General features: G+C 50.5%; 8 protein-coding genes across 8 annotated transcripts; 2 read left to right on the top strand and 6 right to left on the bottom strand.

The window, feature by feature from the left end:
• On the bottom strand, positions 1-1,452 carry BDV17DRAFT_259066 (ATP synthase complex assembly protein ATP12). Its single transcript, XM_073757399.1, has 2 exons — positions 1,001-1,452; positions 1-928 (listed from the first exon to the last, which is right to left on the bottom strand). The coding sequence occupies exons 1-2, from the start codon at positions 1,320-1,322 to the stop codon at positions 141-143; spliced, it is 1,110 nt and encodes a 369-aa protein (XP_073617403.1). The 5' UTR covers positions 1,323-1,452; the 3' UTR covers positions 1-140.
• Positions 1,453-2,199: 747 nt separating this feature from the next.
• BDV17DRAFT_41475 (glycosyltransferase family 2 protein) lies at positions 2,200-4,172 on the bottom strand. The gene is made up of 4 exons (XM_073764504.1): positions 4,050-4,172; positions 3,101-3,970; positions 2,753-3,044; positions 2,200-2,455 (listed from the first exon to the last, which is right to left on the bottom strand). Exons 1-4 carry the CDS (start codon positions 4,085-4,087, stop codon positions 2,291-2,293), a joined length of 1,365 nt encoding a protein of 454 aa, XP_073617402.1. The 5' UTR covers positions 4,088-4,172; the 3' UTR covers positions 2,200-2,290.
• Positions 4,173-7,590: 3,418 nt separating this feature from the next.
• BDV17DRAFT_41431 (uncharacterized protein) lies at positions 7,591-8,415 on the bottom strand. Its single transcript, XM_073764503.1, has one exon. It carries the CDS (start codon positions 8,307-8,309, stop codon positions 7,785-7,787), a length of 525 nt encoding a protein of 174 aa, XP_073617401.1. The 5' UTR covers positions 8,310-8,415; the 3' UTR covers positions 7,591-7,784.
• Positions 8,416-12,360: 3,945 nt separating this feature from the next.
• Positions 12,361-13,254, bottom strand: BDV17DRAFT_289790 (SSH4 family protein; the record flags this gene model as incomplete). Its single annotated transcript, XM_073761735.1, has 1 exon — positions 12,361-13,254. One exon carries the CDS (start codon positions 13,252-13,254, stop codon positions 12,361-12,363), a length of 894 nt encoding a protein of 297 aa, XP_073617400.1.
• Positions 13,255-14,272: 1,018 nt separating this feature from the next.
• BDV17DRAFT_289789 (uncharacterized protein) lies at positions 14,273-16,761 on the top strand (the record flags this gene model as incomplete). The annotated part of the gene is made up of 2 exons (XM_073761734.1): positions 14,273-14,374; positions 14,458-16,761. The coding sequence occupies 2 exons, from the start codon at positions 14,273-14,275 to the stop codon at positions 16,759-16,761; spliced, it is 2,406 nt and encodes an 801-aa protein (XP_073617399.1).
• A 590-nt stretch (positions 16,762-17,351) lies between these two features.
• On the top strand, positions 17,352-18,953 carry BDV17DRAFT_41326 (putative Ras family GTPase (Rab4b)). Its single transcript, XM_073764502.1, has 3 exons — positions 17,352-17,602; positions 17,671-17,705; positions 17,768-18,953. Exons 1-3 carry the CDS (start codon positions 17,550-17,552, stop codon positions 18,610-18,612), a joined length of 933 nt encoding a protein of 310 aa, XP_073617398.1. The 5' UTR covers positions 17,352-17,549; the 3' UTR covers positions 18,613-18,953.
• A 286-nt stretch (positions 18,954-19,239) lies between these two features.
• BDV17DRAFT_289787 (putative extracellular serine-rich protein) lies at positions 19,240-19,861 on the bottom strand (the record flags this gene model as incomplete). The annotated part of the gene is made up of 2 exons (XM_073761733.1): positions 19,240-19,363; positions 19,416-19,861. The coding sequence occupies 2 exons, from the start codon at positions 19,859-19,861 to the stop codon at positions 19,240-19,242; spliced, it is 570 nt and encodes a 189-aa protein (XP_073617397.1).
• Positions 19,862-21,218: 1,357 nt separating this feature from the next.
• On the bottom strand, positions 21,219-22,073 carry BDV17DRAFT_289786 (uncharacterized protein; the record flags this gene model as incomplete). The annotated part of the gene is made up of 1 exon (XM_073761732.1): positions 21,219-22,073. One exon carries the CDS (start codon positions 22,071-22,073, stop codon positions 21,219-21,221), a length of 855 nt encoding a protein of 284 aa, XP_073617396.1.
• Between the last annotated feature and the right edge of the window lie 207 nt (positions 22,074-22,280).

The raw sequence follows: 22,280 nt of genomic DNA, 5'->3' as shown, positions 1-22,280 counted from the left end.
TATCACCGCAAGCCCAAAATTTGATGATAATAAGTTATCACATGCTAGATTGAGTGACGAAACTTGCTCTATATATACAGTATAGATCCGCCGGGTCAACTAGAAAACACGATTTCGAAGATAATATGCCCAATGGCCATTCAGCTGCTCTCTCCGCTGACCAAAAGGATGACGCTTCCAAGCTGTCGCCTCAAATCTTCCTTGTCAACATCGTGAGTGTCCTCAACCTCACCCCACATATCAGTTTGCCACTGCACTTCGAGGCTGGACGCCTCGGCCGCCTCCTCAATGCCGAACCTCTTCTGCCCCTGCCGCTGCAGCAGGCGGAAGTTCCCACTCCACTCAGCCACCAACCTGACGGCGACCAAGAGACTCTTTGAGGCAAGGATGCCTCTCTCGAGAGCAGCTAGGTCGTGCGCCTCCAGCCCGTGTACCCATTGCTTGATGATATCTTTTGTCGCCTGGGACTGCGAAGCCGGGAAGATACTGTTCTCATCCAGAACCGGCACAATCTCAATTCCAGGCCACACCTTCGTGCCTAAGAAAGCGATAATGTCACTTGCAACCCTCATCTGAGCTTCTCGGAGTGTTTCTCGCTTCTGACCATTCTCGTCAACCTCGACATGCTCGCTCTGAGGTACCCAGCAGAGTAGTGTATCCGTCTCCAGATAGCGCATTGCTGTCGTGACAATCTGATCGCGCGTATTTGATGTCCCTGCGGCGTCCTCCTCTGCAATATCCGCCGCACGCGCAGTGAGAGACGTCAAGGGAATCATGTGGTTCTTGAGAGCTTGCTGCGCTGTGTTCATAACATCCCATTCTAAGGCAATCGCATGTGCAAGATGTGGCTTCGTAGAGGGCACTGATAAGACGCTTTTCTGCGGCGTTCGAACGGGTCGTTTGTCTAGCAGAACCTGGTAATCACCCCCTGTAGGCGTAAGAGCTCAACGTTAGCGGCGACACATGGATTTCAAATATGAACGGCATGTATGAAACATACCCTGCTTCTTTTGCACATCAACATCCTTCCAGAAACGCTTCTTCAATGGCTTGGGCTTCTTGAGGGAGCGCGACTGTTTTTCGCTTTCCTGGGCTTCCTCGCTCTTCGTTGGCTGTGCCGAACGCTCCCCGAACTCTGGGGCTGGTGAAGGAGCTTTTGGGGGAGGTCCATGAGCAGTAATTGGCTGCGCAATAGCTGCCTTGAATGTTGACGAATATATTGCGCGTGACCTGGGGGCATTGTAGCGCGCAGCAGTCAATTTTGACTGCTGCGGCCGGCCCACGGAGGTTCGAAGAAACGAAGTTACCACCTGTCTGACCATTCTTGGGGGGACCACGGGAAATCGGAGACAGGATATGATCGGTGAAGTGGGAATGAATATTCCAAGTTAGCCCTACAGAAAGTAGTAGCTAGGTCGTTGGCCGTTGGCTGTTGTTTGACGTGGGACGCTTGAATTGTTTTCGGAGACGACGCAGATAGATAGTCACTCGCCACAAACGCCACAATTGTTATTCCCCACGGTTCTATACATGAGCAAACCCCAACCGTTCATTGTCCAATGATCAGATATAGTTCAGTCATTGAACGCTCTTGAAACTCTAAAGCGCATCATTTTCTTTGCTTACTTCTCCTGGTGCGCTGTTTGGGCAGCTCTACAACCTTTCCTCACCATCACTTGGATCTAGATATTCAACACTTACGTTTCGAGCATCAAAAGTTTTACCAAACCAAAACCGCAAAGCCCTATGACATTATACTCGACTTCGGAGTTCATTAGCTATTAGACCCGCCAACGGCAAGCAGAACGAATAAAACAGTCATGCGAAAATGTGGACAGAATATCAGATAGCCTCCCAGTTGTCGATCTAAACATGAAAGAAAAACAGTCACAAAACACAACATTTTTGATGAACAGAACCGAAATGAAGCGATGAGAGCCCGCCCACGCTTTTGTAGTTTACACGAAAAGGTTAGCAATCTCCAAATGGGGATTGCGCAAAATATTGCAACAGGGAATCACGAAAAGTGCTTGCACGGTCCTGTTGGCCCGATGCAAGTCAAGCCGACTGTGGAAAAGAACCGCACAGGCGGGGTCTCACTGAGGTAAGAATTGCTCATATATCGGTCAGGATAAGCTTGACCGAAGACGGGAGAATCTTTGTATAAGTCTTGAAAATGGCGTCATGAACCGTTTCGTCGTAAGCGTCAAAGATCCCAATGCTAGGGGGCGCAATTGACGCTATTGCTGCACCGCGACTTTCCGGGGGCGGGGCTTTCATGTGAGATAGCTTAAGAGATATCGGAGGCCACGCTTGGCACTAGTCGATGGTGAAATTCATTTCCGTTAAGTCTGAACTTGGGATAGTAGGGTTTTTTTAGAGGGTCGGTGTCTGGCCGCCTCTTCATACGCTCTGCATCGAAGTCGTCGGCACCTTCTCGGCTTCCCCAAGTGGTCTAGAACGAAAGAGAACAGTCAGTCAGGCTCAGGCATTTTTGCGCACGGATGGCCTTTTTGGAGAAACGCCCAATATCGGGATATGATAAAGTGAGGGGAAGCAAGTGAACGGACCCATGCGGGATGCAGCGAGGGTGACGCATCGGGTATTGCAAGGCTGGGGAAGCAAGCCTTGGTGTTCGCTTATTTTAAGAGAAGGCTTTCATGGTCCAGACGAGCCTCGATGGCACTGCAGGCTATACACCATGGGAAGGGCTGGGGGAGATGCAAAAATTCGAGAACTGGTTGTCACGTACCGCGCTGAGCGTCATCACAGCGTACATCTTGATCGCGCCATGGAAATAGCCAAACAGGATGGAGACGGGAAGGAAGACCCAGTCAACTGGGTAGCGAATGTAGTGGCCCAAGAGCTTGATAAACTTGCTAATGAACATCCAGACGCCAAGGGCCGACATCGCCAGCACATGCGCGTCTTCGCTCCAAGTGCAAGTGGCCTTATGGCAGAGGAAAATAAGGCCCAAGTCGCCGAGAAGAGCAGGTGGGGAGAGAGTTGTCATATGAACGGCATATGCGCTCCAGAGTTGGCGGCTGCAAGGGGTTAGAATAGAAAATAAAAGATTCGAATATAACAATGTGAAACATACTGCCAGATATCACCTTCGTCAAACATACTCGTGAGGTTGCTCCTCCAGTTGCTTCTGGACCATCTTGCGCATTGTTTGAGGAAAGTTGGGTTATCTTCCAAGGTTGTTTGAACTTCAGCCTCTGGGTGATATTGCATAAAAGTCTCCCAGCCGTGCGAAACCATCCAACGTGTAATGAAGTTGTCGTCGTCAGCGTTCAGCTGGTACTTTCCGAACCACCATCCTTCGTTGGTAAAAGCGTAGGTGAACGCATCGTCCTGCAAAATGCTAGTTTTGTATGCCACAGTTCGTCCGGACATACAAGGGAGTCCGCCATCGATGTGAGTAGTAGCAGCGCAATCAAAGTTCCTTCGCTCCAAATAAAGGGCTCCTAGGAAGCCCCAGACACGCTGTGACAGGGTAGGGTTGACAGCGCGCTGGAGACGTTGACAGGTCACTACGCCACCATATCGCTCGTCTTTTTCAAAGGGAGCTAGCATCCAAGTGAGCACCTTGGGAGGCCAGATCACATCGTCGTCCGCAAACACCGTAATCGCCGTCTGGACCTCCGGGATTGCGCGAGTCATTTGTCGACGCTTATTAGGATGCGTGACGGTGAAAAGGCGGATTCGTGATTTGGCAGCAGGCATACGGCTCAGCATGCCTTCAGCCTTCTTCCTATTCGCCTCAATGGTGACAAGAAGAAGCTCAAAGGGGCGGTTCGTCAGAATGGTTTCAATTGTTCTCTCCAGCTCTTCGCCGCAGCCGTCCAGCGTAGGGATAATGACCGTCACATCATCGGCTGTCAACTTGGGGTTCTCAGGGGGAAGAATTGGGCGGAAGGTGTAAAAAGAAATCAAGTTCACTACCAGGCGGAAGTAGCGGTAGATACTGTAAGTGCTCTCAAGTCAGTTATGGCTGCAAGAAAAGAATATGTACGTTGGAGTCCCATTTCTGGGCGTAAACTGACAAGAGAGCTCCGAACGCGGAGGAGTATGTTATATGCATTATTAGGGTTGTATGACCGTCTCCCTTCGAACAACAAGGTCACTTTCGCTCTGCTTTTTCCTTTTTTTCTCAGTTTAATCTACCGACTGTTCCTTTCTCCAACTTGCGCATTGAAGATCAGAAACCGGTTTTCTCAAGAGTCAATTGTCGACGCAGGGTATCCGACCAGCACTAAGACAGGGAGGAAATCGACTTGTTCAAGCTAACAGACCAGACAAAAATAAAAAAGGAATGGGGGCAGACAAGAGAACGAGTGTCTGAGGGGCTTCCTCGGGTAGACCAGAAGTCTGGAAGAGAATTGCCTCCTACTGAGAGCAGGAAAGTGAAGAATGAGGAGGCAAAGATCGAGGCGTCTCTGACAGCGGCATTGGAGACTTTATTTGTGGCAGGCACATGCTCAAGGCTGGTATCCAGGAAACCCATTAGCCACTCAGATAGCAGAAAAAGGAAAAGGCCCAGTTCGTTTGTCATTTTGAGTGTCATGCAGGTGTATTCTTGCCTCGTGCGTCAGACAGACCCTGATCTAGAAGGCTTCATGCCAATTTGATGGAGGTAACCTGCAGTTGGTGGGGAAGGATTGGCGGCGCACGAGCAGCAACTCTGCTCTAGTGGGTGGGGATAGAGTGGGCGACCAGGCTGGCGAGTCATCGTGGGAGCTAACAGCCTGCTAAGTTAGCTCACTGCGAAGTCTGCGACGGCCTGGTGGGTTTTGCCGAAGAACAAGGACTCGACGCCCTCCTCCGTAACCGTCCGTCCGCTTGCCGGCCTCCCAAGTCGCCATACTGGGCGGACTGCAGTTCGCTCTTGTCCATTTCGCCTTTAGATTAACACGCCATTGGCTTTTCTTGCCTAGGCCCAATATGCCAGTGAGGCCGTCCTGACGGGCTCAGCTGCTGGACCTGGAAATATTTCCACATTTCTATTATCATTCGGGCGCTAGAGTAGATTTTCATATTGCATATGTAATCGGATAGCGGGAGACTATCAAACTGGAGATGGAGAGAGTAATGAGGCGTGTCCGCTTCAGCGCTTACACTGCTTCCTTCCTGTTTTAACTTCAGTGGAGAAAGCTTTTTGAAGGTCGCCCACAACAGTTGTGCGTTATCATCATTATCACTATGATTCGCAGAGTATCCTACTTGCTGCTGGCTATCGCTGTCAGTTTTACTCTTTTACTGAAACCAGAAGCGCTTGCATCTGAGGTGGCACCGACCCCGGCCTGGTGCGACTCTTCGATTGTTGCAATTGTTGTGCAGTTGTTTTGGGTTGAATAAATCTCCGGTCGTGTGTTACGCTGCTTGATCATTGATATCATCAGCTGCTGCCGGGCTGGGCCCCATGATATAACATTATTATTGATTTCCCCTCGTTCCAGATGGAACTGGAGAACCGACTCGGCGCCCAGCTGCGGCACATGAGCTCACGGTGGCAAATTGCATTCCTTGTCAGTCAGTCAGCGTTAGGTCACTTGTCCTCTATAAGTTATCGATTATCCAGGCGGCTCTGCTGCAGAAGATCAGAGTGTGCAAGGAAAAAAGAAAGCATAGGGCGAGTATCTCCGAGTCCGGGGGGTCGAGAGCTAAAATCCAGCCAAGCATCGGTTAATCGCAGAGTAGGATTGAAGGAACTTTAATATCAGGATGACGATTTGCGATTTGCAATCAGCTACCAGATAGTGGTATACGACCCGTCCGTTACCAACAATTTCTTGAATTCTTCCGCGCATGGAGATTGGATCATTACTGCAAATGCGAGGAGAAATGAGTCAGGCGAGAGCATACTCCAAAAGCTCCGAGACGGTGGTTAGGCCTGCTGCTTACAAGGAATCTCCAGAATGACATCTGGTATGAACTACGTCTGTGAGGGAGGAAGGCTCTCCAGCCAGTCATGGTGATCCCAGCGGCGATCTTCAACAATCTGACCCCCGTAGAATAACTTTCCACAAACCAAGCCACTCTCATCGCTCCAGGAATGCAAGATGGTGTCATGGGTGAGCAAGAATACGAAGTTCCAACCATTCCTCAGCCGTGACAATGTTATTATGGGTTTATACTTTTATTTCTATTATTATTGCTGTGGGTTCGACGATCTCTGTTTCGGCCGTGCAAATGCAACATGCCTAACAATATCCAAGCTACTAGGACGAAGCTGACGACAGGCCGTGTTGACTTTGGCATTAATTAATATTATTGATCGTTGATGTTGCTATTTGGAAGGCGTACCATGGAGGAGTACGGAGCTAGTACTAGTATTTGAAATTGCGTGCCCACCATCATTTGTGGTTCCTGTCATCGGCCATCAAAACGTTCTTCTCAGGTTGACGATCCCCGACCCCGGCCTTGCCCCATCCGGCCAGGGCTCCTGCCGCCCCTCAAGGCTCAAAGTAGTCTCGACTACTCTCGACTCTCGAACCGTTCATTATTGCGCGCCGTTTCAGGTTCAGACACTTTGACCATGGCCCACCGCGCACCGACAAGGGTCGCTAGAGAGCTTCGCGTTTTCTACTACAGAGTAGAGACGGAGCAACCTGAACTCCATCAAAAGATCTAAGAATATTACAACGGCGCGAGTACAAGCATAGTTTTTACGCACAATTAGTGTCACGTCATCTCACCAATCTTACGCTCGGACTGCGAACCAGAAAACGATGGGCTCAGGAGCCGTGGATAGAGATAACAGTCCACCAACGACTCAGCGTGTCTCGGACCGGGACTTGTTTCTTGACTCTTTCGCAGAGCCGGTTCAAGCCCAAATTGTCAGCGTAACAAAACAAAAACAAAAACAACAGAAAAATCTTCGATGGAAATGTGTTTTGCATCAAGCTAAAACTGTGGCGGCGCGCCTAGAGTCAAGGTGGTGTTGCACGGAGCCCGCATCCAACAATCAACTGGCCCTAGCGCGGCAGATGATAATCAACCTTCCTGCAAGTCCCCTCAAACGGTTCGGACAGCTTTGAACCAAGACTTTTCGTACCTCCATACCCTGGTCTGAGCACCCTTGCAATCTTGCTCCTATGATGACGGCCTGCATTCCAGTCTCTGCCGCTCCCAGTTCTGAGGATCCCTGGCAGAAAGTACCTGATCGCACACGACAATCTAAAGTACTCCCCTGAAATAGACTGATTTCGAGCAACACTACGACCCCATCGCCATGGACCGAATCAAGGTCAAAGAAGACGGTTGCCTCCATTACCTCAACGCAATAAGTCTCAAGATGTACATCTTTTCGAAGGCCCGTGGTGCTCGTAGCTACCATTCGTCTTCGACTGCAGGACGGAAAGTACCATATCAAACTCACAACTAGTGGGCCCGTCCAGTCACGATCCGCAAGTGCTCAATCTCATCCGGAACTCAAGCCGAAGTCAGAGATCCAAAGGCTGACGGGCGTTACAGCTGCGCCTTTGCCAGCCACAAGAGTAAGATGCTGCTTCTCGACTACTCTCCTCCGTCTTGTTCTTACCGAAAATAGCCAACACTGCATTTGCATAGGATGGCGTCGAAGTGATTTGCTCAGGAACTCTGAGCGGGTGAAACAGACGCGTATCTCGGCTGCACGGACATCGCGCGGCGAGACGCTGACTGGACTCCACCTGAAATCCCGATGATTGTGGAGCGACCGAGCGAACCTTTCGCAGCGAGGATTCCAAGGTTAGTATTATCTCGGACATGACTACTTGTTCAATTGAAGCTTCGTTCAATTAATCCCACCATGGAAAGGGATAATTGCCCAAAATTACTCCGAGGATTTTCGATTCTGTCACGAAACCGGCAGCGACTCCTAACACAGATGCATACAGAGTATGGCACAGGCTGGATAGGGAGTCTTGCATGGCGACTTTGATTATTTGTTGATTTTTGACTACTGATATCTTAGCGCCCGCCTCCCGGCTGGAGTCCAGCCTCCACTGCCATCCTTGTTGCCCCAGGACGTTTTGGTGCTCCTGTGGACTCTGGAGTAGAAAGATATTCATCGTCCGACACTGCCTAGGTGGGCTCGCCGTGCATCTACTTTTTCCTAACATGGTCTGGATCTCTCGAACGGCAAAAAAAGAATCCATATTATCTTTGCGTTCCTCGCCGTCTCCGATGTTTCGCCAATCAACACACACAAAAAAAAAAGTTTCAGAGGACCAAAAAGACAGCTGCACACAAAAATAATTATGGCATGTGAAGGCGAGCATGCAGGTATGTCCATCCGAGTCCCATCCTCCCACCCGTCTCATGATACCGATAGGTATCCTAGGAGCGGTTGGTGTCGACCCATGGGAAATCCACGACCAGGGTCATTTAGCCGATACCAAAAGTTTAGCATCTTGTCTTTGGCTCTGTCTGAAAGCTATTGAACTTTGTCCCCAAGCGGCTCGTCGAAGAGGGATGCGAAATCAGAAGAAGAATGTCTACCATCACAAGCCCAGAGACACAACTCTACCTGACTTTACAAAATGTCACAGAAGTGTCCGGTAGCATAGAGCCTTGACAATATGTAGCAGGTACAGTTCAGGAAAATCAAACGAGTTAGCTTTCGCGAGGCGCCTGTCTCTCGAGGTGGAATTTTCTTAGTGGTGGAGGCGGAGGACGTCGTGCTGTATGAACGCCGAATGGTCCCACTGACTACTGGTGGAACCGTCAACGGGAAAATTGGCCCATTGAGGAAGCAGTCTCTCAAAAGATGGATAGACAGAGTCGATACTAACGACAAGTTGAGCTTCATAGGAAGCGGCTCGCTTAGGACGAATATTTCGTGGCAAGAATAATGAGGTGCTGCCGCGCTTGGCAGGTTGGTGGTATACTGTTGCAATGCTTACAGAATCCATACCAGCCGCTGACTGAGCCTTTCGGTTTGATTTGAGTGATGAGCTCCTTTCGAAGTTACCGTTAGAGATTGATGACTAAATCGCTGTCAACAATTATTAGATGGAAGTAATTTTATTTTGCACCTCCAATGGCGCTTTTAATCGATAATACCTAGGCTATGCAGTTAACCTTATAACCGTACAGTAAGGATACACTTCTACCAACCGACCCGCCAGCCGCCGCCGCCGCCAGCTTTTTTTTTTTTTACTTTCTCCTGGATTGTTATAGGGCCATCGCCAACTCGCAACATAGCAATAACATCGCGCCGCGTCAGACTATTTACTCAGCAACTCTACGGTCTCTAGACTCTCTACCGACTGTCGGAACGGAGGTTCTCTTCTTGTCAAGGAGTAGATTCATGGAGGCCGACCATTGACGGCGGTTGATCTTCGCAGCCGGCCAAAGGGCTTCTCATAGGCCGAGCGGGCCCGGTTGCTTCCTTCATGGTCGCCACCGTGGACTCGTGGAGTCGGGCGCATCGTGCAGACTACAGCAGTGCAGAGCCTTTCCCCAGTATTGCTGCAGCGCTAATGCACCTAATATAGCCGTCCCAGCAGCCAATCATGCCCTCGCTGTTGTTGCTCGCTCATCCAGTCTACTCCAAGCCTCAGTCTCAGTTCAGTTCAGTTCAATGTGTCTCAGGATTCTCGAGATAGCGCTGATCTGACTCGAGAGCCCTGATGCGATCGTACGAAGTAACCGATCAGCCGCTGCATCCGAATCGTCTTTGTTCTCCTCTGGGCCGCCTCGTTGCACTGTGCCTCGGTCCGGGACCTCAGACGCAATTAGGCACTAGTACCTCCAACTTACGTGCAGGAAGTGTGTGGATGCAGGTACCCTACAACATGCCTACTAGACGGGTGCTTAGTGCCAGACGCTGCTCATCCAGTCTTCATGCTCCCGCTGGAGAGACCCCTTGTCTCTTCTAGAGCCTTCTCACATAGCTTGAGAGAATGTCTAGAGGCACCAATGTCTGCCTCGTTGAGAAGCAGCATCTTAGTCTTGTGGCTGGCGAAGTCCCAGTGGTTTTGCGGCTCAAGGAAGCTCGATGTTTGCTCACGGATTCATATCTAATCCCGTTTTCACCATCACTCCAATTAGAACACATGCAAAAACAAGACCAGAACTGCTACAGCCTTATTTAAAACCTCAGTTTGCGTCCCGGCAGACATATGCAAATACCTTCCAAACCCCGGCTCAGCTGGCACGAGCTCCTATCTCTTAATGCGAACCACCATCTACCTCATCTGGGCGTTGTACCGTCTTCCTTTCGATACCGAGCTGTCAGTCTCGGATCAATGCTACCGCGCACCTCGCCGTGGACGGTCAGACCGCGGCAGCCGGGGTAAAGACTAGGGCTAGCCCATGACGTCAAAGTGTCAGGTACCTCCCGCAGCTGCCCAGGCCTAGTTGAGTGCCTCATGCATGTCATTCCCTAGTAGGAACTTTCTCCTAGCAGTTCCTCATTACCACCGGAACTGTACCTCGTGCTTCCCCCCGAAGCACTAAAAGTACAGCTGTATCTACCCAGTACACGATCGGCAGGGAGCACTTTAGCCTGATCTTGGTGTTCATTTTTGGGAATCTTGCAGCCGCGCTGGCTCACGTCACCCCTCCTTCATGATTAATGCCCCTCCATCCCCCATTCCATCCCGCACTACTCTCTAGATCAGGGTGCGTTACCCCTCTAGTCGATATTACATGCGGACTATGACGCGCCTGGGCCCGAATAGCCGGCTGAGATCCCGTACCGCTGTCTGATCGTGTCGCAAGGGTGGGCGGCCCGGGATTTGGATTTTAGGGCTAGATCTTTTCTCGAATTCCATCATTGCTTAGAAAGCTGTGTCTGTTAATTATTTGGGGGAGATCATATACATTATGACAAAGCAGATGATCAAGCTCCCTACCCAGGTCAATACCTTAGCTTAGCTGGCCAGCCCTAACCTGCTGCTGCTCTAGGCACACAGCCAAAACGCCATTTAGATATTAATATCAATGGCTCACGAATGCCGTGTTACCTCGACAAGAAGATCCCTGATGATCCCCACTAAAAGGGAGCTAAAAAGCAAAGGCTTGACATCATACCCAACAACGATATCCAAACCTCATCCAAGCATAGTAGGGAGAAGGGCCATCCCTGGCCCCGGTAAAAATGACTTTATATGCCAGGGCCCTCAAACGCTCAAGAGAGCACATGATTTCGCTGTATTGCTATCCCAGATCAAATATCCCGTCAAGCTAGTCATCACTCCAATTCATGCTTCCTGGATCGCAGTGCGTCCTACCTTGGGCGCTTTTATAATGACGCATCCGATCAAGGGTGGGCCCAAATCTATAACCAAACATACCCATTTTATGGAGATTGCTTGATCCTTGAATGAGCTCTGGTCATTATAGACACGGAGGGTGAAACTTCCCCCCATATTGCAATATTACGCCGGAGCGAGCTGGATTAGCATTGACTCGTTTGCATCACATGAGGCCACCAATTCCCAAACTATGTAGTATGTAGGTATTGTTTTCTGAACGTCCCGGCTGTGCCCGCTTAGTAAACACTTGCAAGATATCCTCAAATATGATGTTATTCAGTGCTCTGACCTTAACTTTCTTGCTTTCTCTTCCCTTCCTGGGTGAGCGGGTGAGACGTACTATATATTTCTCTCTCTACAAGCTGCCCATGAGCAGCTACGCCTCGTCTTTTTAATTACCTTCACTATACGAAAGCCACTCATATAATGCATCAATTGGCATCGATAGAGACGGTGAGGTGAAGTGACTTGAGTCCCCGCGTTATGGTAGGTAGGTAGTTACTCGCCTCAACCAAAAAAAAAGAGGAAGGCCATCTCAAGCTCCCTAGTCTCGAATCACATGGGCAAGATCATCGACTGTCAGCATTATATGGGGCATCCGGCCGCGGCTTGAGCGCCGGACACCTTGAATGCGAGCCATTAGCACAGGGTATACCGGAATATGTGCCGACGAAGCTTTTCAAAATCGAGGCTGAGGGCAGTGAATAAGGTAGAGTATGCTTAACATGGGTCACGAGGTATCTCTCATCCGGGGTCTGCAAAGATGATTTCGATGTCAGGAAGTTTACTATTTATTATGCGACTCTAGAGGCCCAAGGAAAGTGTCATAGAGTTCAGATGCTGGAGGCCTGGGAGAATATTCAACCATAGCTAATGCAGATCTACGGAATACATATAGTTAGTTATCTCCATCGGCTCTTCGAACGGGATCCGATTATAGAGAGGACTACCTACTGGGTGTCAATCACAAGTACAGCAATGATGAAAATGTAGCAGATCCGATGGGCTATTGTCGCAGGATGGCACCAACAAATGTCAGGCCAGGCACAGCGCTGTCAGTATCTCAACCGACAGCTTTCATTTCATTCACTTCAGTAAAAAGACAACATTGCTAAGGGCGAAACAGCCAATCTGCCGCATGATAACAAATTTCGAAATCAACACCTCCAAAAAACCCAACAGCCGGATACAGATCAAAGTCACCTCTCAGACCCTGAATGCCACCTGCTTCTTCATCGACCTCCTCGTGCAGATCCCATCCGCCCACACGCTGACCATTCCGAGTGAAGAAGACCTGAACATCGAGCTTCGGGGTAGAATCTACCTTCTCAGGCAGCTGAAACGTCATTCCAATACCCACTGTCTCGCCGACACGAAAGGCCTCTGTAAAGTCCCTTCCGCCCCAGCTGTCATTGACGAAGCGACAACCGTCGTCAGAGAACACACCCAGGGACCCTCTCTCCCAGCCTGGCGAGCGCCAAGTCGGGTACGGCTGTGCTGCAAAACCGATAGATAACCCGCTGGCATCATTGAACGTCGGCCCCGCACGAAGGCCAAGAATCTTGACTTCAAAATAAATAGTCTTCTTCCCCTCCATAATAAACGGCGAATCCACCATGGCAAAGTAAAGCGGCAAATTCGTCAACAAAACACAGTCCCCGTTCCTATCCCTCGTATGCCCCTTCCACCGCCTCTGATACTTCGCAATGGTCCCCCGAAACTCAGCCGGCAGGACAGGCCCGATATCATAGTTCTGAACGGAGCCATATACAACAGCGGGCGGCTGAGCAGGGTAGTACAGCGGGGTATTGTTGCAGAAGTCATGCGCGCGCTCGGCGTCGTCGCTGCTTGCGTTTCCGGTGTTGGAGTTGTAGTTCCCTGATACTGGTGGTGGGGGGAACTCTGCCGTGTCGGGGACTGCTTCTTGCCAGTTGTGGTAGGGTGGTGGTGCTGATGGCTCGTAGCCCGGGGGTGGCCCTGGTGGAGGTGGATATTTGTTTTCCATGTGGAATCCGGGGTGTATCTGATTATGAGTGGCGTTGTGTAGGATATGATCCCTGGCACTTGCGTCTGACAAGTCCAAATATACGGGGGATAAGTCAATGGTTTCTGCTGTGGGGTTAACGGATTGAAGATGAAGGGTCCAATTTATATGTTTTGAGCCAATGTGGCTGTGCTATGTAGCTTCGATGAAGAAAATCATTCCAAGCCTTTCAATCTTTCTCGTATGAAGGTTCCAAAGAGTCTCTTCCAGGGTTTCATTCAGGTACCACGAGAAAGAGAAGGCTGTCATGATGGGACCAGCGCCATCAAACTGGTGAATCCACTCGATCGGTTCTGTGGAACGATCAGCCCCAGCCCCAGTGGTTCCGACCTCCGGAGTATATAGAGTGGTATCTAGTATACACAGTCTGACTGTACTCTCAATAGTTCCATGTCTCCCGTCAATTACCAGCTACATTCTAAATGTCCCGAGTGTCCTTTGCCTCAGGTACTCCAGGTTGACGAAGAGTTCACACAAAGAAAGAGGATGTATTATTTTTAGCAATGCCCCCGGTAGTAAGCATGCGTCTAACTACATCGCTATTAGATGCATGCACGACAGCACTGGCCGAGAGCCACTTGACCAAGAGCGGCTGGGCTCTCATACGATCGACCCAACTCGCCATTCCTTACTTTTTTTCCTTGCAGACGGTTCTCGCCTCTTTCCTGATCCGCTCGAGGTTTCACCTTCATGTGACCTGTGTGCCCATGAATTGAGCTGGCTGTTACCTGTTACCTGTACAAAATTCTCAGGCTCCGCTTGCGATGGCGCTTCAGCTTTCATGCCCGATTCTCTAGGGCCCAGCTGTGCGACTTGACTTCACTCGCTTACTTTTCTTTCGCCCGTGACAACCTTGCATTAAAGCTGCCTCTCTTTCTGTTCAGCCGACTGTTTCCTCGCTCGTTCTTATTGAGAATATGGATATCATGCTCGGAAAATTGTGTTGACCATTGCGCCACTGTTAAAATCTGTCGTCAAGATGCCAGCGCTCATCGAATCAGGCAGCGAGAACCGGAGGCCTCGGAGGTCTTCTCTTACCCAGCAGTTCCAGCGAATGTTTCAAAAGGACAAAGCGGGGGATGTAAGTTTGTCGCGTTTTCCTTCACATTTTGGTGCTTGTGTCAGTGCCAGCGGCTAGTGTGTTAATGGTGTTCACAACCAAAGACAAGAAATGGCAGTTACGAAGACCCCTTCAGCACAGATGCCTCGACCTCAACCACGCCTCGGCCGAAGGGTGACAATGGCTCCTTCGACTATTCGACCTACGGACCCTCCGAGGCCAGCTCTACTGGGTATAGTAGACATTCTTCGCTCCAGTCCTTTCAGTTGGACTCGCAACAGCCGGCGACAGGACCATCCACCGTGGGTGGTCCAGTGCAAAAGCAGGCTATAGACAGGTCACCAACCACAGGCCACAGCATCGTCGAAAAGAAAGATAGGCGAGCCACAAAACGCTTGGAGGCAGAGAGACTGGAGCTTGAGAAACGGCTGTTCAAACTCGAAGAGGCCGAGCGAACGGGAGACGTATCGGTCTTGAGAAGAGAATCCCGAAGGCTTATCAAGAAACAGCCTTTGGGGAGTTCAAGCCGGTCGTCGAGCATGAGTGATGATGAAGAAGCAAGATCTCGGGCTCCTTCGCGTCTGACCTCCATGTTCTCAAGCGTGAGACGAAGGTCCAAATCGCGGTCGAAGTCCATGGACGGCGTTGAGAGCAATCATTTTGCGACTCATGAGGAAGCGGCTTCATCCGATAATTCAAATGCTCTCCCAGCTTTGTCCTCGACATTGCCCGAGCGCCTGAGCTCCGCAATATCCAAAGAGCTGGCAGCTCGAAAGAATGCTTTGCTGACGTCGCCTGAGCAGTCTTCACAATCGCTGAAACTCCCCCAATCGAAAGCGAGGCCTGCAACTGGCACCCCTTGCCACCCAACAATGCAGGACAAAGAAGAGTCGACTCCCTACGCCCTGGGCGCACTTCTAAGTGGTGGCAACCCCAATCAGCCAACAATGCAGGACAGGGAAGATCAGCAGCAACATGCGGATCTAGATCGGGCACTATTTACCGCGAGTCTAACACCTAAGAAAAGAGGCATAGCACCCTCGCAGCCCGAACGCACTTCAAAGCTCACTCAGGCCACAAACCACAGCAGAAGGAGCGAAATCAGTCTCTCGGAAACGCAGCTTCCAGCTGACGACGACCAAACTGAAACCAACCCAAAACACCGCTCGACCGGAGCCCAAGGCCTCGTTTCGCCCAAAGGCGTATTGGCGCGAGCTTCCACGGAAGGCGTCGCCCGGAGACATTCGAAGAAATTCAAATCATCCCCTCTTGCAGAATCCTGTACAGTCGGTGGTGATGACGTGCCGTCTGTGCCAAAAAGGGCAACGACCTTAGCGAGCCTTCAGGTCTCTGATACTCCACGATCAAAAACTCTGACTGTCACCAACAAAGCTGCTCGATCAGAATTGAGTATCACAAGCTCACCTGGCGTGTTGCAAACATCGAACAATGCACCGGGCAGGAGATCATTAGATCCACCCCCGGACATTACTGTTAACCCCTCGGTGACGGAGACCCAAAATGCTCGGGCCTTTATGAGCAGGATACCGACCTCAAAGCACAGTCAGTTAGCTCCAAAAGAACCGCTAACGAAGCCACGCTTCTATCACCCACTAAACAAAGTGACAGGCCCCTGCGGTGGCAAGCCCAAGGCAGTTAGAACATTGTCACCCCGTCGGGAACGAGACACTTCTCCCCCCGTGCCCTCGAAAAGCCCAAAGCGAAATAGCCGAGCCCTGTCACAGCCCCCTGATAAAGCCGATAACAGGCTACGGCCGACCAGCCCTTTATCAGCTGGTATATCTGCGGAGTCCGACTCGGACTATAACACTGCAGATGAAAATGCATCAATCATATCGCGAGTTTCGGACGGGAAAGACCGGCCTGTTACCGCAAAGACACGAACAGCGGATAGCACTCGTGCGGCCTCGAAGAAAGGGGGCTCCCCCGGTCTCGTTGGTGCTTCTGTCCCAGCGATCCCCTCTGGGCCTAAGGTAGATTCGAAGAAAGCAACGAGAAAGACAAGGCAGACTGGGCGTGACCAGCTCGTTGCAAAGCTCTTCGTCATCTGTTGTAGATGCAAGTTCTGGCATGACATGCCTTCGGAAGTGTATGCGAGTTTGACGATTTCGGACCCTTTGTCTGCTGCTCTAGACCAGGAGCTTGTCGCGTGGGAACACAATGCTTTGTCTGACAGACTGACTGCAACAACAACGGATGCGCATCACTTGCATGACTCAGCCAAGAGGCCGGCGAAGTACGATTCTCAGCAAAAGTCACTGCGCACACGCGTGACGACCGATCTGCCGTCTGGCCCTGTCAAATGTTGCTGGTGTGATCATAGCATGAGCAAGCAATGCTGCCAGGGGTGGACCACTGTGGTTCAGATGCGCCAGAGACACCACTGATTGCACCAAGACTCAACTTCTTTGCGTTTGCTTCTTCTCGCGTTTAGCCTTCATACTATCTCGGGTTTTGGCTGTGTGCTGCTATTCTTGCATATGACGAAACAATCTGCATTTACCTTGACAGCGAATCTCCATGACAGGACCTGATGATTTCCGCCCTGATATGATGATAATGATAATCACGTTGAATGTTAATTTAGTTCTTCGTTAGTGTGAAATTCTCGGATTGACAGTGCTGCATGTGGCTTGCATTCGGCCTCGGTTCGCGCATACGTAGCCATCTTTGAACTCCGCGCTTCGAGCGCAAAGAGTAGCTTTTGTTGACCGTCAATGAGGGGCTCGATATCTTCAAATGAGCGATAGAAGAAAATTCAAAACGACCGAAGGCCATAGTCAGTGGAGACTTGAGTGTGCTACTATCAGACTTCGGCGGGGCGTCAGCTAGTATGACTAGTTAGTAGGGAGGTTTGTCTGAACGTCTCAGGAAATCAAACGGCGAGTGAGCGACCAACTCACCATCCACCATCTGGCTTTCCCTTCCTACCTTATACCACGCTCCCCTTCCCCAGCGCCTTCCTCAACTTCCTTCCTTTCATACCTAAATGGCCCGTGCCCCGGCACGATGGCACGTCAAAGGGGGCTTTCAACCGCTTCCTCCACGACTTCGACTCTACCAGAGCGAAATCAGGTATGCTGCCTCGGCATGCCCTTTCGATCAACTTTCACCCGCGTGATCATAAGCGCGCTTCTTCCGACCGTCTTCTAATTTGCCCTAGGAGCTAGAGAGCATGTATGATTATCTAGCCAAAGTTATCCTCCTTGGACCTAGCGGTGCCGGAAAGTGAGTTCCTCTCCCCGCAGTCTCCGAGCGGCGAGCTCTCCACTGACCGCGACGCTCCACACGTGCAGGTCCTGCGTGCTTCACCGCTATGTAAAGAACGAATGTGCGATCAAAACCCTATCACTGGATTAGAGCTGGATAGTCGCTAATGCCGCGCGCCTGTAGGGAGAGTGCTATCGTCGCAAACTATCGGAGTCGAGTTCGCATCGAGAATCGTGAAACTGGGCACCGGGCCTCGACGGACAAGGATTAAATTACAACTTTGGGATACCGCAGGGACGGAGAGGTTTCGATCTGTATCGCGATCCTACTACCGAGGTGCCGCTGGGGCCATTCTTGTCTACGATGTCGCATCGCACGCTTCGTTTTCCTCGCTTCCGACTTTCCTAATGGACGCTCGAGCGCTTGCGTCGCCGAACCTCACTGTTCTTCTTGCTGGGAATAAAGCGGACCTTACACAAGATTCGTTCTCGAGCGGTGACTACTACGATGACGGAATGCGCCCTCCGTCTAGCACTTCTAGTCGACAATCGTCATTTCCATATGATTCCGTTGCTGGCTCATTTCGCTCGAGCAATATGGGAGCTGGAACAAGGATGACAGCCACGCATGCTTTACACGGTCGGGAAGTGAGTGTTGAAGAGGCTTCGCAATGGGCTGCCAGGTCTAGTATACCTGCCGTTGTTGAGGTTTCTGCCCTCACTGGAGACGGTGTAGAGGAGCTCTTTCAGCGATTAGCTCGCATCATCCTTACAAAGATTGAGCTTGGGGAGATCGACCCAGATGACCCACAGAGTGGCATTCAATATGGGGACGGTGGCCTCTGTGGTCACGGTACGAGCGACGCCTCAAGTATTAGAAGTCAGATGACACTTGATGATGGCGCTGTACATCTTCACCGGAGAAATACAAGACGACGAGGTGGAGGTACCTGGAGGGGAGGCATGGGTGAGTGGGAAGACGTTTTCCGACTGAGCGGGTCAAATAGAAAACGATCAGGATGCTGTTAATATCTTGCATCTCGACTCGTTTTGGAACGAAAATGCAAGTCTGGCCCGGTGCACTATTTTCAAGAAACCTCGCGTTCACGAGTCCCTTTTTGTTCTGCTCTATACCCCGATAGCGTTCGTTGATGGCTGCAACCTCTATATTGATTCTTTGGCAATCGATTGGTGTGCTTACGTTACAGCCAGTTTCTTATGTGATGCGCTTCCTTAATGCCGCGGATTTCCATCTTATTGATGGATTATTTTGACTACCCTTGCATGGCCTGCATGCGCTTACGCTGACTTACCTAATGCCTAACCTACTTAATGGAGAGCATAATACATATACATTTGGCTGTAGCAAATTCTATCCTAAAGGTATATATCCGTAAGTGTAAAGTTATTATGATGATAACTAGTTTATACAATAGATATTATAGAAGTGTAAGTATCAATAATCCATATCAGCATTAAGTGAGATCACCGTAGGCGAGTTGGATATACCAAAGAGAAGTGTAGAAAAGTAGATCCGATCTATGTACATGCTCCATTCATCCCAGCCATGCATACCCACCCGAAGGGATATTTGAGAAAGGGAAGAACAAATCGAGAACACAAGTGACATGACCCGATTAGAAAGGCAAAAAGGTATCAAAGACATGAACAAGAAGGTAAGAGAGTATTCAAGTCGTGTACAGAGTCAGACAAAATTAGGGTCAATGACCAGTCGACTGTTAGCAACCGCCATTGCATCGCATCGCCGGTGCCCCCAGTACTAGCTCAGCTAAGCTCGGATAACTTAGAGCATAAGTGCCATAGCAGCTAACCCAGCCCCAACAACACCGGCATTGGAGAGCTTCGCGTTGGGCATAGCAGCACCAGTGAACGGCGACTCAGAAGGCGACACAGAAACAGTCGACGTTCCAGACCCAGAAACTGAAATCGACGAGGGCGCAGCCGAAGGAATAAGCGGGATGCTAGAAGACGGAGTCGGGCTCGGGCTGTGCGAGATGAACGAGGAAGACACCTTGGTGATGATGAAGGAGCTGCAAGAGGGCGTGGGCGTCACGATGACGGGCGTGCTCGTGCTGGTCGTGGTAGGGGTGGGAGTTTGCGTGGTAGAGCTGTGCAGCGTGACGGTGACGATTGTGGTGCGGGTTGAGGTGATGGATTCGATTTGGCCGCCTGCTGGGGCGCCGCCACCATTTGCGACGGATGCCAGGGCCGGACTGAGAGCCGCGGTGAAGAGGATGAGAGTCTGGAGGAGTTGCATTTTGATTGATCGAGTTGTGTGGTGTTGGTTGTTTGTGGTGTTGATTGATGGAAGTATAGAAAGAGCGAATGACAATTGAGCGTCGCGTTGAGTATGTAGATTCAGTGCCGTAAAGAGCGAATGGGACTGAAAACGAGTGGCAGCCCGTGTGGGAGAAGAAAAAGAGCGACGACAACGAAGGTGTTGTTGAAGAACAGAACAGAGCAGAGAGAGAGAATTTGATATGAATGGATCTGGCAGACTAGAGACTAAGAGAGATGAAATGAAAAAGGGCGGCTGTTCCTGGCGGGGCCGCTTAACCTTAGCTGGCACCACCACCACTCCATCTATCCATGTCTGTGCCACTCTCTGGCACCATCTCTCTCCTGAGACGTCTCATTTTGCTGAGCCGGTTCCGCTGTTGGCAGATGGGTGCTCGTTTGAGAACTTGTCGATTATTATCAGTTAGATGGAGTGGACTCGGTTTCAGCAGATGTTTCTGAATCTGCAGCGTGCGGAGTATACTTACTCTGTCAACTAGTGCCTAAATGTAAAAGTTAGCCCGCTGCATTACGTTGCCTCATTTCCTAGGACCCATCAGCGCCATTTATGCAGCCTGCAGACTATCTAGTTGAATCTAGATAGCGCACTGCAGTGCATGCCGAAGATAGCCAAGACTCTCGAGATTTACAACTCGAACCATAGGTAGTCTAAACTAAGAGTTCAGACATCCAGTGGTCACTAGGGTTACGTGACATTGTCAATGACCATCAATGACCGTCATCTCGGGGGTTCTGACGGTCAGAAAGATTCAGAGCTGTTAGGATCGCCAGTATTGGCTTCCTATTTAATTCATTTTTAGCCTAATAATATAGACTAACCCTAATTGGGACAAGGCGGTGAATCACATGCTAATTTTCACTGACCGTCACAACAACCCTTTGTCATTGGCCGATGTCAAATTTTGTCAGATCATTTTAACACCCCTAGTGGTCACTGATTGTCTCACTCTGGCACTCCACGGTTCATCAGCGCTCGATCCAAACAAATTGAGTCCACCACGTTCCTCATTAAACCCTGGTTCGGCACGCTAACATTTCGCTGTTCCATAGTTGCTTTGATGAAGCCCGGCGATCCTGGCTATCTTTATCTACGGTGTGCTCCAATCATAAACTAATCGGCAACAATCGTGCAATTAACGTTATAGCAGGCATGACTTGGTAAGTCGCTAGCTACGTCTATGTAAGATAAGGAAATCTATAGTGTCACAGTGATCATCAGTCGTAAAAATAAGGAGGAGCTCGCTCAACTCGCAATCGGGTATCAAAACGGGCCAACCAGACTTCCTCCCTCGGAAAACGCGGAAACAGCAAATCGATCACAGAGTATACACCGCGCTGGCAACAACCATTACCATAAGCCAGTATCCGCTGGTTTGGGCTAAACTCAGCGCAGCAGCAGATGTGTCCACAGCCGCCTCGTCAACCGTTGTGCCGTTTGGCAGGGTGCCGTTGATTGCAATCGTTTGCGTGCCATTAACATCGGTGACCTTGACAATGGTGCCGTTCTTGGGCTGCGTCCCGTTGAAGAGCGATTCATAGTATGTGCTGTTGTTGTTGTCGTCGCACCCGCAGACTGCATACTCGCCACACAAGCAGACGACTGGCAGCGATTCGTTCTTGTTCGTGCTTTCGTTGCGGTAATAGTAGGGGTGGCTGTAAGGGTAGACGTGTGCGCCATAGAGCCAGAGTCCAGGGAAAAAGGCCAGCGCAGCGACAGGCAAGAAGAAGGGTGCAACGCCCAAAGGCGAACGCCTGCCGGCTTGATACGGATAAGCCGCACCTCCGCTGTAGTAGTTCCCTGCACGCCCGTATGTCGGTCGAGGTCCAGATCCCCCAGGCGACGTGCCCCCGGTATTACTGCTGGAGCTGGTTGACCCCGGGCGAGCTCCTGAATAACCACCGGTAGGGCGACCTCCTGAGCTGCCCGAGCTGCCACCTGAACCACCGCGTCCGCCACCGCCGCCTCCGCTGCTCCCACCACCTCCTCCGCGACCACCGCCGCCGCCACCTCCACGGCGCTTTCCGAGGTCGTTTCCTCCAAGGCTCAAAGCTTCATGGGAGGGTGTGATGAGATCGCCATGGCGGATGGCGATATCTGACTTTGGTACGGTAAGAGAGATGACGGATGTCGACAAAAGAAGTGCAAAAGCAGTTGCTAGTGTGATCTTCATTGTGAATGTTGATATATTTCGTCAAACAGATTTGGAAGTAGAATATGAAGATAGATTATGAAAAAGAAAAGTGGCGATGATGAAAAGGGGCTGAGGCAAGTTATATATGAAACCTCAACTCTTTGTGGCGAATACGGAAGGAGATGCTGTGCGCAGTGTCAACAATGAAATATGTAGTGACAATATGTAGTGGTCCGTATGTAAAGA

The sequence above is a fragment of the Aspergillus undulatus genome, assembly GCF_047715775.1.
Source record: "Aspergillus undulatus strain CBS 261.88 unplaced genomic scaffold BDV17scaffold_14, whole genome shotgun sequence".
Classification (NCBI taxonomy): Eukaryota; Fungi; Ascomycota; class Eurotiomycetes; order Eurotiales; family Aspergillaceae; genus Aspergillus; species Aspergillus undulatus.
Note: the sequence above shows the minus strand (reverse complement) of the source record. Positions and strands in the feature narration are given on the sequence as shown.